Source organism: Thalassophryne amazonica, chromosome 11, assembly GCF_902500255.1.
Source record: "Thalassophryne amazonica chromosome 11, fThaAma1.1, whole genome shotgun sequence".
Taxonomy (NCBI): domain Eukaryota; kingdom Metazoa; phylum Chordata; class Actinopteri; order Batrachoidiformes; family Batrachoididae; genus Thalassophryne; species Thalassophryne amazonica.
The window spans coordinates 49018230-49037533 of NC_047113.1; the positions used below are offsets into that span (position 1 = coordinate 49018230).

Sequence of the window (19304 nt, forward strand, 5' to 3'; positions counted from 1 at the left end):
ATCCGTGAGAAAAAAATTCATGTCCATAAAAGTAGTATGAGCCCCTGACCCAAGCAAGTGCGGCAATATCACCATGGATTAATTTGATAGTAATTTAACATGTTAAATAACCACTAATTTATTGTAAGTCGTATGTTTGCTACACCTTTGTATCTGACTCTTGTTTCTGGTCATTGGACCAAATGTATAAGAATAAACTATACTATAACATCAAAGCACATAAATAAAGATGAGGAAGTAATGAGTCACCTTATGTTGGGCTTAGGTAGTTTAGCTTGGATGTGTGCGAACTGGTCTCAAACACTGGACTGGGCGGTGATATACAGTGCCCTCCAGAAGTATTGGGCCACTTGATATTTCACACATTTTAATTTGTTTATGCCATTTCAAATACAAAAAGTAAATCAGACATCTCAATATAAAAATTTCTAAAATTATTTTCCTTACAGTGAAACTCAAAGCAAATCTCTACAACTTGATATAAATTAATTCAAAATATAAAAGCCAAGATGATGGGTTGCATAAGTAATGGGCCACTTTGGTATAATACCTGAAAATAATCAGTTTTATTGCCAGTTTTCTTCAGACGAGTCAGGGGATGGATACATGAACATTTCCAAGTCACTGAATATGTCTCGGACTTTATTTACATCAATTATGAAGAAATACAAACAGTGTGGCACTCTATGGTAAATCTGTAAGGTGTAGACAGTTCTCAAAAAGTGAGTGACTGTGCAAGAAGGAGAAGATTGAGGAGAGACACCCAGACATCCAGACAACCCAGAAGAAGCTACAGGCTTCTGTGACTGTGATTTGAGAAACTGTGCATCGTGCATGTTTTGCATTTTGCATTTCCAGTTATACAGTTTCATGATGAAGTGGTATAGAGGAGGATTTTCTTTAACTAAAACATCAAATTTAGGTTTGCATCTCAGATGTATCTTCTGGCAAATTGTAGCTGAACTTTCAGGTCTTCTTTTTAAGAAAACTGAAATTGTTTCTATTTCTTCCATAATTAATAAATAATAATAATGAATTCCAAAACATATTCAGTGACTTGGAAATGTCCATGTAGCCGTCCCCTGACTTGTCTGAAGAAAACTGGCAATACAACATATTATTTACAGGTATTATACCAAAGGGTCCCATTACTTATGCAACCCATCACTTTGGCTTTTATATTTTTAATGAATTTATATCAAGTTGTTGAGATTTGCTTTGAGTTTGAGTTTAAGGAAGATAATTTTAGAATTTTTTAAACTGAGAAGCCTGATTTACTTTTTGTATTTGACATGGCATAAACAAATTAAAATGTATGAAATATCAAATGGCCCAATACTTTTGGAGGGCACTGCAGTGCTGGGCCACAACTACTGAAGTCACTCATTGTCACTATTATCTCATCCAAAACATGGACAATGCATTTGTTTTTGTCAGGTTCACAAAATTACTGGTAAGGTAATAAAAGGCCTTACCTTTACAGTCAGAGTAACATCATCACCAACTTCTTCTCTGTCAATGCTTGACATTACAGATATGATGCCTTCATTTTCTGAGATTTTAAACAAGCCTTCTTTACTGGAATCTGTCAATAAGATAAAAATGATATTTCAATAGTGCTTTGCTAATTCAATACCCCCGCCCCATTAAATCATTGAATCAATGAAGCGTACGTTCAATGCTGTACTTGATAATGTCATTGATTCCTGTATCTGGGTCAATGGCAAGCACTTCAAGAATGGACATGTCCTGGAAAAGAACAAAAAAAGTTATTTGAAGGTGTTCTGATTTTTTTTGTTTCTTCAATCACTATCTGAAAAACTAGACTAACTTGAATTGCCTAATGTCCTGCCAAGTTTACAGCAACACAGAATGTTGATTTTGAGATGTTTTGAGCCTGACCCAGAAAAAGTAGGGTGTAGTTCTAATACCCCCGTCACACATAGCCGGAATCACGCAGAGTGGTGTCGGACTTATGAATCGATGCACATCCGAAAGATGTCGGATTTCAGTTCCAAAATGCTCTGACAGCCATCTGAGGAAGTCCACACAGTTGGTCAAATTCGGCCGGCGGCCCCGAGTGTGACACACATGTTCATAATTCTCCAAGTGCCATCAAAATGGGAAACCTATCCGACGGTGGTCCATGTGTTATCTCAGGACCATCTAACCGCAATTTACATATTCCGATGGTGGCAAAACGGGATCCAAAACGATTTGAGCACATACGAGGGAACCTCGAGACAGATCTGGCACAGTATGCCTGCCGGTGCGACCTGCAGTACCAAGTATAATAATGTCCTGAAGTGAGAAAACAAGAAAAAAGAAAGCTCCCTGGAAAGGCTCCATCTGAGGGACGGCATGTCCAACTGCCAGCAAACTTTGAAGCAAAGCTGTGCATTGGCAGGCAGGCGCACATCCACCCCGCACACGCGCATAGTGGCCCATGCAGCTTTATGCACACACACACACACACACACACACACACGCACACACACACACACACACGCACACACATGCCTGAGTGATAATTACAACCCCACGCATATGCGCAGAGCGCATGTGCACCACACACATACGCGCATATGTGGGCGTGAGGAAAACAGCGCTCTGGTCTGCCATCCAGACATTTAGAGATTGGGAGGTCTGCATCGCTTTTTATGGCTGTCTAACAGCAAGTGTCATCCACCTGCTGTCTACATATGCTTTAAATGCCATGGTGCATGTGTGGACGAGGTACTCCGGATGTGTTCTGACAGAGCTGGCCACGCCTCTTTTCCTCCTGACTGCGTCTGTTTATGGCAATATTTGCACATATCGGGCATGCTTCTGTCACATTCTTGCTATGTGTGACGGGGGCCAAAATCTTTTGCATTCTGAGAAACTAAAGCCCCCATCACACATAGTAAGAAGGTGTCAGAAGCATGCCCGATATGGCAAATATTGCCATAAACCGACGCAGTCAGGAGGAAAAGAGGCGTGGTCTGCAGTATCAGAGCACAGACAGACTGCCTCGTCTATACCTGTCAATTCGCATCCAGAGCGTATGTAGATGACACAGACTGCTGTCAGAAGGCCATAAAAGGTGCTACAGACTGCCGATCTCCAAATGTCTGGATGGCAGACCGTAGCGTTGTGTTCCTCACGTGCACATGTGCGTGTGTGTGCGCCACACGTGTGCGCGGAGTGCGGAGGACACACGTGTGGCTGTAATTATCACTCAGCCATGTGTGTGTGTGTGTATGTATGTATTAACGCTGCATGGGCGCACACGGGGCGCATGTGCGTGCCTGCCACTGGACAGCTTCGCTCCAATGTTTTCTGGCAGTTGGCCTTGCTGTCCCTCAGATGGAGCCTTTCCAGGGAACTTTCTTTTTTTTTGTTTGCCCACTTCAGGAGCACAATGCAACTCTGGACACCGCGATGGTTGAATTATGACATGGAATTAATTTTTTGTTCTTTTGGGTGAGAGGATTATAACCGCAGGCTGCTGCCCTGGCTTCATGTCCATGTCAGCGCTGTGAAGCACTCCTGGACAGCTGCCCGTGTTATCCTGAAGAAAATAGTTTACATTATTTATGTCTCCCATGGAAAGGAATGGACAAATATCTGTACTATGAGGTCTACTGTGGATATAACAGCCTGTTCAGATCTGCGGCTGCGTGTGCACATTAGCACATAGAGCTTTCGGTTTGATAGCTGCTGTTCACATTCATTGTGCATGATAATAATTCATAATTATTATTGTGATTTTCATTTCAACAGTTCATTGCGCTCCAGGGGGAGGGGGGTGGACATTAATATACGTGGCATGTGTAGTTTATACCGGCAGGCATACCATGCCAAATCTATCTCGAGGTTCCCTCGTATGTGCTCAAATCGTTTCGGATCCCGTTTTGCCATCATCAGAATATGTAAATTTCGGTTAGATGGTCCTCAGACTGCACATGGATCGCCATCGGATAAGTGAACCATCTCGACCACGCCTGGAGAGTTTGAAAATGTGCGTCATACTCGGGGCCGCCGGCCGATTTTGACCAACTGTGTGGACTTCCGCAGATGTCTGTCAGAACGTTTTGGAACTGAAATCCGACACCTTTTGGATGTGCGCCAGTTCATAAGTCTGATTCCACTCTGTGTGATTCCGGCTATGTGTGACGGGAGTATAACATTTCTCAACCTTGCACCCAGTGAGACAAAACATCACACATTTGAGAAACATTGGTTTCTCATAATTCAAAATATGGAGAACCATGCCCTAATTTTTCTGGGTCAGGCTCAAAACTTTTCAATCGCCCATTGTACATGTCAGTTTCTGAATGAACACATCCATAAATATAATCATGTTAACACAATATGTGTATTTTGAATAGAAAATCCCACAAATCTCAAGTCAAGTCTCTCTAGTTATGTAACATTCGTTCATTCATATATTTATACTTTTTTTATTGCTTATCCAGGTCGGGTCCCAGACTGTGTAACATATTAATGCAAATTATCAATATAAATAGCATATTTACCCAAGGCCAAAATATGGCTATTGGGTATTGTGAAGACTTTGCGTCCATCCATCTGTCCGTCCATCTGTCCATCTGTCTGTACTCAGCATAAGTCCATTCCTATTACTGGCAAGGTCTTCAAATTTACAGGGAGCATTCTTGGGACACAGACCCCTTGGACAAGTTCAAAGATGGCTAATATTGACCTATTTTAAGTTGTCAAAAGGTCACATTCTTTGTACACACTCTTTCATTGATTACATGCTCATACGGCCAAAGGCACATTCCATATTTTTTCATTTATATATGTAATCCGATTATACTCAGAATAATATGCACACACATTTGAATATAATGTCTGCATCATGAAAACATTAGCAATTAATTAGAGAAAAATGTCTTCATCCTCATTAATATGCAAGTATATGCACCAAATAACTTAAAAAAAAATACAATCAGTTTATCTATGGCCCAGGTTGTAGCTGCAGCTTATATATTGTTATTCAGCATTTCAATAAAGAAAATTGCATCATCCTCATTAATATGCAATTATATGTTGCAAACAACTCTAAAATCTAATCATCTCTTTTATTTCTCAAAGGATCGCTTTGGTGTAAGTATCAAGCATTGACTATATTTTGTTATTTAGTTATGGAGTTGACATGAATGTGCCCACATCTACCCAAAAACACTCAGAGACAGACCTGAAATGACATAATGCTCTGGACCCTACAGGAGCTTCCTTTAAACAACCGAGTTCTGCCTGATGTGATCGGAAGCTACTCACTTTCGGAGAATGCTCTTCAACGCTGGCAAAATACGGTAGACGTGTGAACCTGGGGTCTAGATCTGGACGGTCCTCAACGGTAACAACAGAAAAAGTCATGCTGGACAGAGGAGGCACATAATCGCCATTCCCACATTGGCCTCCACCATCCTGTTATGGGATACAGGAAGTGATTGAAATTTAACAAAATGCTGTACCTTCTACATAAAACATTTTGTTTTCTACCTTAAAATTCTACACTAGAAACATGTTATATTATGACTGATGAATTATTAGACCAAGTGAAATACAATTTGTGAGAATAAATTTGACATAACTGGTTTTCCAAAGCTTGCCACTCGTGGCCAATTTGAGCAATAAATCTATAGATTATATTAGAGCTAAAACAACTAATCGAGTTAAATGATTAAAAGCGATTATTAAAATAGTTGTCAACTAATTTAGTCATCAATTGGTTGCTAAATAACTTTGTTTTACCGCTAATGTTTCGTTTCTTCCATATAATCAACCGAGCTTTGCTTTGAATCTTGAACCAACGAAGGAGTGCTTCGAGCTGCTGCTTCGTTGGTTTAATTTGTTATATTTCACTTTATCTTCATTTTTCTCCACTAAAACCCTAAAAAGCTTATGTCTGTGAGGAATATTTACCTTTTTTTATGTTAAACTGACCTGTTATGATCTTCTGAAACAGCTGATAGATGTATTTTATGCTAACACCGATGCTAACGTGTTAGCATGCCTATGGCATTTTCAATGTTAAAGTTAGTATTAAGCTGCTGGCATTTCAGCATGTTTGTGCATTTGTTTTCTGTATAATAATTAATGGCTCAGCGTTTGTTGTCGTAAAAGAGTCAAATGTATTACAAATTATAATATTTTTTTATTTATTTTTATTTATATATTAATAATAATAGCAACAATAATAACAGTAATAATAACTAATAATGCTACAATACAATTTTAGAGAAAGAGACATGAGTCACATGTGTCATTATGACCATATAGTTTACAAGTTATACAGAGAATGTTGCACATATAATGAGTCAGGCTACAGTTTTTGATTTAGGTTTTATGGTTAACTGGTTATGCTAATTGCTCATTTGCAGCAACAAAAATACCTATTTTTTCACCATATATTTTATAACATTTATATGTTTCAATGTTGTTTTATGGCAACTCAGCACTTTGATAGAGCAATGTCATTTGAAATACCGGTAATTATTTTTGTTTTTTATTATAAACTGTTTTATTCTTTATTATTTTATATTTCAACAGCCAAGGGACATTTGAAAATATGTTGATTTTCAAGTATTTTAAGTTTTCAAATGATGTTCTGTTGTTAAAGTGATGGGAGGAGAGAAAAATTGTTTCCCTGGCACATTTTTTAAAAATTCCCTGTTAATCTGATTCATCGATTAATCGTGTCGAAACCCCATCAGATTCATCGATGATCCAAATAATTGTTTGTTGCAGCCCTAGAGTATATCCATAAATGCCAATCACAAGATTGTTTCATATCATCACACTGAGCCTACTGGCCTACACAGCTTGTCTATTAAAGAGCTGTGATTCAGGCATTATGAATCCATCTAGAAAACAGGAACAGAATACAGCACAATTCATGATCATTTGCAAGAACAACAGAAATGGACTTGCAACTTTTCAGAGTGACTTTTGATGTACAGGTACAGACTGTGGATTTTTGAGGTCAAACCATGCAGATGCAGATGTTAAAATTTTTCTAGCTCTTTATTTTGTGTGGATAGAGATTTTGCAGAGAAAACTTCACGGTGAAGAACTTCTCCATCCACAACAAACTTTCCAGACTAGATTCTACACATGTGCCCAAACTCAAAATGGCTCACGCCGAATGCAAGCTGTGTACATATTTAAATGCAGAGAGTCGCCTGGCTTTAAACAGGTAAACCGGAATTTGTGTGATATTTCACAAAGGAAATCATTTATGACCTCGCAGAAAGTTAACTTTTTAAACTCACATCATTAACCTGCAGTCTGTCACTGCAGATGACATAAATTCTGCTGTAACCCTGAACAAGCGTGTGTGTGTGTGTGTGTGTGTGTGTGTGTGTGTGTATTTCGATATGGCATTTCTGAATGGGGTCTGAATGTTTTTCAACACTTTCAAACAAAGCTTGGTTGAGCCACCTTAATGAAATTGACTATTTATTTAGCAATAACATGTATCTATATAATAACATTGATAGAACTATATTTTGTAATGATGAGGTTTCGGAAGAAAGTCTCAGATATAACTCAAAGCACCTGACTTTGAATTTGTCACAGTACTAATGCAGATATGGGCCTCTATAAAAGCAGACATCAAACTCATTTTTGCAATATTTTCATCCACCATCTTGAGTGTTGGTTTGTCATAATAACATCATTGTGCCATAACATCGTTCAATCTCTGTCCCAAAATGGTAGCCTGATCTACTGGTTACTGGCTGCTTCAGTGAATGACAATGTCCACTCCAGTGTTTTAGGATTTTTCTTTCTTTTTTATGATTACACGGCATAGTGCAAGTGGTAATGCGTGTTTATGCACACCACAGTTCATAAACATACCCAGTACCCAGCACCCATGTCCTGCATGGGTGCTGGTGCACTGGTATCATCTGGCACTAGAAAGTGTTGACAACACAGACCAACAAAAACCCTGTCTAAAATCCAGCACTCTGTATTTCTGATACTCAAAGGGTAGTGGTCAGATAGCCTCACAAGGAAGGTTCATGACACATTTACACTACATATAAATAACACAAAGGAGTTTGAAATGCCCCAGAACCATTACCTCTCACTGTGGTATTGTATCACTTCCTGTTCCGGAGCACAGCGGTGTTTTTCTGTATCTGTTAGCTGTTTAATCTGCGCAGTTAGATTGATCTAGTTATCTAGATTATGATTTGTTTCCCAGTGTAATCTTTACGTGCCTTAACTAAAGCACTCCTTCTGCTGAATCACCTCTAAATTATTTGCACATTATTCACTTTGCGTGTTTTTAGGAATCCGCTAGCATAGCGTAGCTACTAGCTCTTAGCCGATTTAGCATGGCGGCTTCTCCTGTCACTCCTGCACTTTTCTGCTCTGGGTGTGAAATGTTTAGTTATTCCTCGGCCTCCTTTAGCAGTAACGGTACGTGTAATAAGTGTAGCTTATTCGTAGCTTTGGAGGCCAGGCTGGGCGAACTGGAGACTCGGCTCCGCACCGTGGAAAATTCTACAGCTAGCCAGGCCCCTGTAGTCGGTGCGGACCAAGGTAGCTTAGCCGCCGTTAGTTACCCCCTGGCAGATCCCGAGCAGCCGGGAAAGCAGGCTGACTGGGTGACTGTGAGGAGGAAGCGTAGCCCTAAACAGAAGCCCCGTGTACACCGCCAACCCGTTCACATCTCTAACCGTTTTTCCCCACTCGACGACACACCTGCTGAGGATCAAACTCTGGTTATTGGCGACTCTGTTTTGCGAAATGTGAAGTTAGCGACACCAGCAACCATAGTCAATTGTCTTCCGGGGGCCAGAGCAGGAGACATTGAAGGAAATTTGAAACTGCTGGCTAAGGCTAAGCGTAAATTTGGTAAGATTGTAATTCACGTCGGCAGTAATGACACCCGGTTACGCCAATCGGAGGTCACTAAAATTAACATTAAATCGGTGTGTAACTTTGCAAAAACAATGTCGGACTCTGTAGTTTTCTCTGGGCCCCTCCCCAATCAGACCGGGAGTGACATGTTTAGCCGCATGTTCTCCTTGAATTGCTGTCTGTCTGAGTGGTGTCCAAAAAATGAGGTGGGCTTCATAGATAATTGGCAAAGCTTCTGGGGAAAACCTGGTCTTGTTAGGAGAGACGGCATCCATCCCACTTTGGATGGAGCAGCTCTCATTTCTAGAAATCTGGCCAATTTTCTTAAATCCTCCAAACCGTGACTATCCAGGGTTGGGACCAGGAAGCAGAGTTGTAGTCTTACACACCTCTCTGCAGCTTCTCTCCCCCTGCCATCCCCTCATTACCCCATCCCCGTAGAGACGGTGCCTGCTCCCAGACTACCAATAACCAGCAAAAATCTATTTAAGCATAAAAATTCAAAAAGAAAAAATAATATAGCACCTTCAACTGCACCACAGACTAAAACAGTTAAATGTGGTCTATTAAACATTAGGTCTCTCTCTTCTAAGTCCCTGTTGGTAAATGATATAATAATTGATTAACATATTGATTTATTCTGCCTTACAGAAACCTGGTTACGGCAGGATGAATATGTTAGTTTAAATGAGTCAACACCCCCGAGTCACACTAACTGTCAGAATGCTCGTAGCACGGGCCGGGGCGGAGGATTAGCAGCAATCTTCCATTCCAGCTTATTAATTAATCAAAAACCCAGACAGAGCTTTAATTCATTTGAAAGCTTGACTCTTAGTCTTGTCCATCCAAATTGGAAGTCCCAAAAACCAGTTTTATTTGTTATTGTCTATCGTCCACCTGGTCGTTACTGTGAGTTTCTCTGTGAATTTTCAGACCTTTTGTCTGACTTAGTGCTTAGCTCAGATAAGATAATTATAGTGGGTGATTTTAACATCCACACAGATGCTGAGAATGACAGCCTCAACACTGCATTTAATCTATTATTTGACTCTATTGGCTTTGCTCAAAAAGTAAATGAGTCCACCCACCACTTTAATCATATCTTAGATCTTGTTCTGACTTATGGTATGGAAATAGAAGACTTAACAGTATTCCCTGAAAACTCCCTTCTGTCTGATCATTTCTTAATAACATTTACATTTACTCTGATGGACTACCCAGCAGTGGGGAATAAGTTTCATTACACTAGAAGTCTTTCAGAAAGCGCTGTAACTAGGTTTAAGGATATGATTCCTTCTTTATGTTCTCTAATGCCATATACCAACACAGTGCAGAGTAGCTACCTAAACTCTGTAAGTGAGATAGAGTATCTTGTCAATAGTTTTACATCCTCATTGAAGACAACTTTGGATGCTGTAGCTCCTCTGAAAAAGAGAGCTTTAAATCAGAAGTGTCTGACTCCGTGGTATAACTCGCAAACTCGTAGCTTAAAGCAGATAACCCGTAAGTTGGAGAGGAAATGGCGTCTCACTAATTTAGAAGATCTTCACTTAGCCTGGAAAAAGAGTCTGTTGCTCTATAAAAAAGCCCTCCGTAAAGCTAGGACATCTTTCTACTCATCACTAATTGAAGAAAATAAGAACAACCCCAGGTTTCTTTTCAGCACTGTAGCCAGGCTGACAAAGAGTCAGAGCTCTATTGAGCTGAGTATTCCATTAACTTTAACTAGTAATGACTTCATGACTTTCTTTGCTAACAACATTTTAACTATTAGAGAAAAAATTACTCATAACCATCCCAAAGACGTATCGTTATCTTTGGCTGCTTTCAGTGATGCCGGTATTTGGTTAGACTCTTTCTCTCCGATTGTTCTGTCTGAGTTATTTTCATTAGTTACTTCATCCAAACCATCAACATGTTTATTAGACCCCATTCCTACCAGGCTGCTCAAGGAAGCCCTACCATTATTTAATGCTTCGATCTTAAATATGATCAATCTATCTTTGTTAGTTGGCTATGTACCACAGGCTTTTAAGGTGGCAGTAATTAAACCATTACTTAAAAAGCCATCACTTGACCCAGCTATCTTAGCTAATTATAGGCCAATCTCCAACCTTCCTTTTCTCTCAAAAATTCTTGAAAGGGTAGTTGTAAAACAGCTAACTGATCATCTGCAGAGGAATGGTCTATTTGAAGAGTTTCAGTCAGGTTTTAGAATTCATCATAGTACAGAAACAGCATTAGTGAAGGTTACAAATGATCTTCTTATGGCCTCGGACAGTGGACTCATCTCTGTGCTTGTTCTGTTAGACCTCAGTGCTGCTTTTGATACTGTTGACCATAAAATTTTATTACAGAGATTAGAGCATGCCATAGGTATTAAAGGCACTGCGCTGCGGTGGTTTGAATCATATTTGTCTAATAGATTACAATTTGTTCATGTAAATGGGGAATCTTCTTCACAGACTAAAGTTAATTATGGAGTTCCACAAGGTTCTGTGCTAGGACCAATTTTATTCACTTTATACATGCTTCCCTTAGGCAGTATTATTACACGACATTGCTTAAATTTTCATTGTTACGCAGATGATACCCAGCTTTATCTATCCATGAAGCCAGAGGACACACACCAATTAGCTAAACTGCAGGATTGTCTTACAGACATAAAGACATGGATGACCTCTAATTTCCTGCTTTTAAACTCAGATAAAACTGAAGTTATTGTACTTGGCCCCACAAATCTTAGAAACATGGTGTCTAACCAGATCCTTACTCTGGATGGCATTACCCTGACCTCTAGTAATACTGTGAGAAATCTTGGAGTCATTTTTGATCAGGATATGTCATTCAAAGCACATATTAAACAAATATGTAGGACTGCTTTTTTGCATTTACGCAATATCTCTAAAATCAGAAAGGTCTTGTCTCAGAGTGATGCTGAAAAACTAATTCATGCATTTATTTCCTCTAGGCTGGACTATTGTAATTCATTATTATCAGGTTGTCCTAAAAGTTCCCTAAAAAGCCTTCAGTTAATTCAAAATGCTGCAGCTAGAGTACTGACGGGGACTAGAAGGAGAGAGCATATCTCACCCATATTGGCCTCTCTTCATTGGCTTCCTGTTAATTCTAGAATAGAATTTAAAATTCTTCTTCTTACTTATAAGGTTTTGAATAATCAGGTCCCATCTTATCTTAGGGACCTCGTAGTACCATATCACCCCAATAGAGCGCTTCGCTCTCAGACTGCAGGCTTACTTGTAGTTCCTAGGGTTTGTAAGAGTAGAATGGGTGGCAGAGCCTTCAGCTTTCAGGCTCCTCTCCTGTGGAACCAGCTCCCAATTCAGATCAGGGAGACAGACACCCTCTCTACTTTTAAGATTAGGCTTAAAACTTTCCTTTTTGCTAAAGCTTATAGTTAGGGCTGGATCAGGTGACCCTGAACCATCCCTTAGTTATGCTGCTATAGACGTAGACTGCTGGGGGGTTCCCATGATGCACTGTTTCTTTCTCTTTTTGCTCTGTATGCACCACTCTGCATTTAATCATTAGTGATCGATCTCTGCTCCCCTCCACAGCATGTCTTTTTCCTGGTTCTCTCCCTCAGCCCCAACCAGTCCCAGCAGAAGACTGCCCCTCCCTGAGCCTGGTTCTGCTGGAGGTTTCTTCCTGTTAAAAGGGAGTTTTTCCTTCCCACTGTAGCCAAGTGCTTGCTCACAGGGGGTCGTTTTGACCGTTGGGGTTTTACATAATTATTGTATGGCCTTGCCTTACAATATAAAGCGCCTTGGGGCAACTGTTTGTTGTGATTTGGCGCTATATAAAAAAATTGATTGATTGAATTGATTGATTTGCAACACCCATGAGACCACACACACTTTAGACCATCAAGATAGGGCTCAGCATTTTCAATGACATCCTTCAAAACCCACCAAAGTTATTGGCATTAATAAAAAAAATATGTTTTCCGTGTTGGATGGGCCTCCTCCAGTCACCATCACTTCTGTCTGAGACAATGCATGTAGTTACTAATCCTAGTAGTCATGTTGGTGGCACGGTCGCTCAGTGGTTAGCACTGTTGCCTTTTCAGGAAGAAAGTCCTGGGATCGTTTCCCACCTGGTCCTTTCTGAGTGGAGTTTGCATGTTCTCCTCGTGTCTGTGCTGGTTTCACAATAAAAAAAAAATGCTTATTTAGAGTCTGCTTCGGAAGAAGACAGTGTCTCTGCGTCTCTGCTGTGGCTGCCCACTGCTACTTGTGGTTGTGTCTAACTATAACTATTATGTCTAACTATAATTAAGATGGTTTAAATGCAGACGATAAATTCCGTTGTATGTATGTACAGTGAAAATAAAGGCCCTTGTTATTGTTATATCTGCAAAAGGCATAAAAGCTGCATATCACAATGACGTATCATTTACTACAACACTCTTCTGTGTAAATGCTACTTTGTTGACCATATTTAGTCAAACAGTATTTGAATCTATGGCAAATCAATGTCAGACATTTGTGGCACCATTAACTTAAACACAACATCCACTACATGTCTTATATACTTACAGATGCATTTATCTTCAACCAATAGAAACTGCTCAGATGTGTATAATTCAGTTGTCCAACTAACGTGACCACACCACTTGTTGATCCGATGTTAAACAGACTGGATCCTTTCTCCGGAGTGACCTAGAAAACATGGTGCAAGTAAAGCTTTAGAAAACCTAAAAGATACCATTCAACCTTCCATTTTTATTTTTTTATCTTTATCCCATTAGGGTTCTGGTGGAGCTGCAGCCTATCACAGCAGATTCAGATTCTGATTCTAATGAAAAACATCATTTTCAAAGGACATGCTTACGTCATCAATGTTGTATGTAACACGACCTGCAGCTCCAATATCATCATCTGTGGCCCGCACTGTAAACAGTGTTGTACCTACAAGGGCAGTCTGGTGCAATAAACAGAAAAAAACTACATGAAAAGAAAACTCACAAATGCATCCCAGTGTTAACACTCACATGACTTTACATACATACAGTAGAGAAACTTGATCATAAAGATGTTAAATGTACCTCTGGAACTGAAGCATCATATGATAGCTGAGTAAATAGGGGTCTGTTGTCATTGGCATCCTTTAATACTATCGTGAAGCGTTTTGTATCCTGAAACACATTGTATGATGCACAAAAGCTCTACTTGTAAAGCTAACGAACAATCCAAATATATGGTTAATTAATTAAAATTTCACTTACCGAGAGTGATTCATCATCACTGACAGTAACATCAGGGAGGAGAACACTTTTAGCCTAAAAATAAAAATTAATGAACTAATGAATAAATAAAACTATGTTAAAATGAAGTGACAATTGAAAGGTTTCTGTTTCTTTAACATCTTACCTCTCTATCTAGATACGATTTTACTGTTACATTTCCCGTGTTTGCGTTAACTAGAAAGAATCTAGCATCCTCGCCACTCATTGAATACGTCAAACGGTCGTTGTCTGCATCAGTTGCCCATATAGTAAATGCATAACCACCTTAAAAAAAAAAAAAAAAAAAAGAAACAGAACAAACAGATTCAGTGTTGGTTGTGAAAGCAACACTAATTATAATAAGACCATCCAATAATCACAGCCACATCCAAAAAAAAACAAAAAAAAAACAGAACACACTGATGTTACCTATAGGGATGTCTTCACACAATTCACGTTTCAGATCACCAATTACAGGAGGATGAATTGCTGCAAAACAAAGAGTATTTCAATCATCATATAAAGGCAGAGTGATAAACTTGAAAAAAAAACAAATCACAGAAATACTCACCGCTAGTGAAGCCGATAAGAAATAACAAGATTATCCCTGTGATCCCATTCATGCTTGGAAATGAAGCTAAAAACAAGGAGGGGGAGGGGGGTGATCCCTATATTAATACATTTTATAGTGACTAGATAGAGAGATAGATAGATAGAGAGATAGATAGATAGAGAGATAGATAGATAGATAGATAGAGCGCCTTGAGGCAACTCTGTTGTGATTTGGCGCTATATAAAAGGAAATAAATTGAAATTGAAAATAGTTTCATATTATGGATAAAGACCAAATGTTAAGGTTCGCAAAAATTAGAATAACACTTTAAAAAAAAAAAATGGAATTTCAAAAGGTTAAAAATCAACTTCTTTGCTGACTTGTTCTATAATGAGCACAAAACGAACACATTTTAATCTATATTTATAAGAAATGTTCAACCACATAAGGGCCCATTTTTCTTATATCAAACCTTTTACCTATACGTATTTAGATTTATGTCATGTAGTAAGTAAAAAAAAAAACTGCAGCTCTCAATAAGGTCTGTTAAACTGACTGAAATAGAGGTAAAAAAAAAAAAATATATATATATATATATATATATACATAGACATAAAATGCATACGTACCAGGTGATGTTCACGCAGGTGCTTCTCCTTTACTGATATGAGTAAGAGACCTTTGCTTCTTGTCCCTCCTGGAAATGATCATCTCCCAGCTGTAAACATAAATGATTAACACATTCACAAAATGCACAACCTATAATTCTGCACTAAGTCTCCACCCTGTTTGTTGGCAGGAGAAGAAGAAGAAAAAAAACAACAACCCAAAACTGTATTGTGATGATTTCAATCTGTACAGCCAGGCAGATGGGAACCATCGTGAACTCAGAAACCTGAGTTTGCCTTTATTTATTTATTTTTAAAGAGCTCTAGGAAAGTGCACAACATTGTGCTATTTTCATTCACCAAGGTCGATGCATTTGGATGTGATACAAACTGTCACCACAGGAACATTTGAAGTTATTACAACAAAATGTCTTGTAAATGACTCTAGAGGTGTTATCAGGTTACAAAAACAGCGTTTTCAGTTTTAGAAGTTTTTATTTCTCGCTAGCTTTTACATAATATACCAGAAATGAAGCTGTTAGCAAGGAGCTACACCAGGAAGTGACGTCGCCATGCTAACCTCGGCAAAATGTCTTGTAAAGTTCAGAGGTGTTATTAGGCTCCAAAAACAGCATTTTCAGTTTTAGAAGTGTTTATTTCTCACTACCTTTTACATAATAAATGAGAAATATGGAAACACACAAAACGAAGTGGTTTTGAAGAGACTAGCGACTGACATCACAGTGCAGCTCTACTCTGATTGGCTCTCACCTGAATCACTCAAAAAAAAATATGGATCAGATTGAAACAGAATGTGACTTTTTAACCTCTTAAAATACCTTGTAAAATACATCAAGGTTAGCCATCTTTGAACTTGTCCAAGGTCTGTGTCCAAAGAATGCTCTCTGTGAATTTCAAGAGTCTGGCAGTAATAGGACTGGACTTATACTGAGCACAGACAGACACAAGGATGGACAAAAAGCCTTTGCAGTACCCGATGGCCATATTTGATGACCTTGGGTAAAAATCATCAGAATATTAACAGTGAGTCATCTCACAAGTCCTGTAATCTTCCAAAGCTTTTTGACATTTGTTCATAACAAAAAAGAATGTAAAAGCCATTCCAAAACTTAGAAGGCAGTGGCCCTTTTTGAAATCTGTAGTAGTAGTAGTAGTAGTGGGTGATCTTAAAGTTTATTATGAAATTGAAAATCAAACACTTTAAAGCATTTTTTATTATCATTATTTATTTATTTTTAGTTTTCTCTAAAATTCTTGTGACCCACCTGCAGTACCATCGCAGCCCTCTAGTGGGCTGTGGCCCACACTTTGGAAATCACTGAACAGTGGCTTCTGCCCTAACATAAATGGGTGGGGACATCATAAAACATTAGAACACTGTTTCGGTAAAGAGAAACAAATCAGGCTGTCATTTCACAAAAACTGCAATGATAAAATCTTTCTTTATGGCGTGACAGACGGGGGCACACTGCTTCAGTATCAGGAACAGATTAGAAAAATGTCATAAAAAATTGAACAACATTATTGCTTGTAAACACACAACATGGAAAAAGGTATTCTAGTCTCACATAAAGGTTACTGGTACCTGCATTATACACGTTTAGTACTGGATGTGTGCGTGACATTATACATAAAAATATGTTCATTTTCATGATAAACCGATCACAACCTCAGAATTTCCAAAAGCTGGCAAAGTATGATAGTATGTGTGAGTGTATATTATAGTGTTAATATTTAGATGTGAATTTATTTGATTTTGGTTTGGAATGCTCAAAAATCGAGGTCAGATGTTAAGGTCAGTTAACAGTCCAATGTAAATATATACAAAAATAGCTAATTTTATACAAAGTTCAGATATTTTATTGTTTGTGAATTTGATCGTTTAAAAGTGTATGTAATATTATGTCACCATGCCTGATATTTTTTAATGTGAGTGTGACAGTGCTCTTCTCTCTCTGCACTTTACAACAAGATGACGTTTTAGTTTTTTCAGTTCAGTTTCAGTTTAATTTAAATTAAACCCTCAACCCTTACTCCACTCTAGTGGACTGCATTTTTGTCAGGATCACTATCTGGATCTGGATCAACTTATGTGTATATTCATTTTTGACAAATGAGTTAAGGCGTCAGAGAAAACACCCTGTGTCACAATATTCATGAAATTGGAGAAAGAAAAAAAAAAAAAAAAACTTCCTTCTTACTGATTTATAGTCCTGATCTTTGAGCCTGCTCACTCATCTGCTATTCTGGTTGCTGATCTTTGAACCTACCAACTGATGTTATGGTTTTGTTGTTGTAGTTGATATGTCATGATGAACTCAGACAGCAATAATATCGCCTCCTCGGCTGAGGTACAAATGTATTTCTTGACCGTAATTCAGTCTCAGATTGATTTACAGTTCCACATTATTGTCTCCAAGGAGATTGCTTTAATCTGTTTGCTTATTAACAGGATTATGCAAAAACGAATTAGTCTTGGTGGGTGGGACATGAAACAAGGAAGAACCCATTGCCTTTTGGTGTGAATGTAGGTTAAGGGGCGGCTCTCAGTTCTTGAATTTAGATCAAAGATCAAAGGTCAGCAATCAGAATCCAAACATAGTGATCAGGATCAAAGGGCTGCAATGAGGATCAATGGTTATTCTCAAGATTGACGATTATAATCAAAGGTTGGTGGTCAGGATCAAAGGTCTGAGGCAACTTCAAGTAGAGCACTGTGCTCGTAGAGCACAAACCTCCGCCAACACTGGTTTCCAATTCCACAAATTTTTACCTTGGACAAAATTTTCAAGGTCAAAGTCCTATTAGAACTGGCTTTTCATAAACTAATTTATGTGTTATCAAATGTCAGGAGTATGTGTTTAGTTCATGTACTTTTTCTGTTTCTGAATTCTTTTTCAGGTTATTTTCAAAGAACATTGGTTATCTCTGCTATGCACAATATGTCATTGCTTTTTGGCACGTGGTTTCTGACTGACAAATGAAAGATAGATAAACAGGCATAAAATTGGAACCTTCATCTAACTTTGGTGGTGTAGGTAAATCCATAAGAGAGAAATGAGAGTGACTGAGGCACTTTAGATTGAGATATAATGCAAAATGTACACCAAATGGGCTTTTCAATATTTAATTCAAATGTCCACTAAATCCACAATCCAGATCAGATCCAGATCAAACTTTATCAGGCGATACCTCACTTTCAAATATGAGAGTGACTGGGCACATTTGATTAAGCTATAATGTAAAATGTTATAGTTATGTTATGCTCAAAGTGATTAATATCACTTTGAGCAGATGGAATCAGTTAATCAGTGAAATCACCTGGTGGAGTCAGTGGCTGCAAAGAAAACCTGCACCCTCATGGCTCTTTCTGGAACAGGTTGCCTACCCCTGGTCTGGAACATCTTGATTGTGATTTGGGGCAGGCATTGACATTAAGCTTTTTCGTGTACTTGTCCATAGGACAAGTAACCCTGGCAAACGACAGCAGGACGGCTCGCTGCCTAAAACCTTGGTTCCCGCTACCTTCTGCTCCCGTGGATTTTTAATCCCGTACCGTCCCAATCACGTGATAAATAGTAAAGACGACTCCCATCCCGTGGGATTCCCAAAAAATGTCAGCCTATACTACGAACACACACTCCATACACATTGTTATCATGTTTTCCGATTGTCCGCAGCGTGGAGAGTGGCGGGAAAAACCGAAGACGCTTTCTCGCGAGATGCGAGACAAGACGTGATGTAAATAAATAAAGAATGTGAACGTTTTAAACCAAAAAAAAAAAATATAAAAAAAATGCCACATGTTCGGTCGGACAACTAGAGCATATTGCTTGTCCGATCACATACTTGTCCCGGACAAGCGTTAATCAACTATGCCAAGCAGTTTTAACATTTATTATTAGCTAGATGGGATATTTGTTGCTGATATCTCCAATGTCACTTTGCCTAGTCAAAGGTGGAATCCAAGATAACTGCAATTAGATCTTGA

General features: G+C 38.7%; 1 protein-coding gene across 1 annotated transcript in view; it reads right to left on the minus strand.

The window, feature by feature from the left end:
* The window catches only part of cdhr2 (cadherin related family member 2), a 43455-nt gene extending 28701 nt beyond the window's left edge, over positions 1-14754 (minus strand). The window contains exons 1-9 of the mRNA XM_034180941.1: positions 14703-14754; positions 14561-14620; positions 14277-14416; positions 14132-14185; positions 13738-13827; positions 13443-13565; positions 5287-5436; positions 1674-1749; positions 1476-1585 (exon numbers count right to left, since the gene is read on the minus strand). Of these exons, the coding sequence (XP_034036832.1) occupies positions 1476-1585; positions 1674-1749; positions 5287-5436; positions 13443-13565; positions 13738-13827; positions 14132-14185; positions 14277-14416; positions 14561-14620; positions 14703-14754 (855 nt within the window). The remainder of the gene's footprint in view (positions 1-1475; positions 1586-1673; positions 1750-5286; positions 5437-13442; positions 13566-13737; positions 13828-14131; positions 14186-14276; positions 14417-14560; positions 14621-14702) is intronic.
* Positions 14755-19304: the final 4550 nt, after the last annotated feature.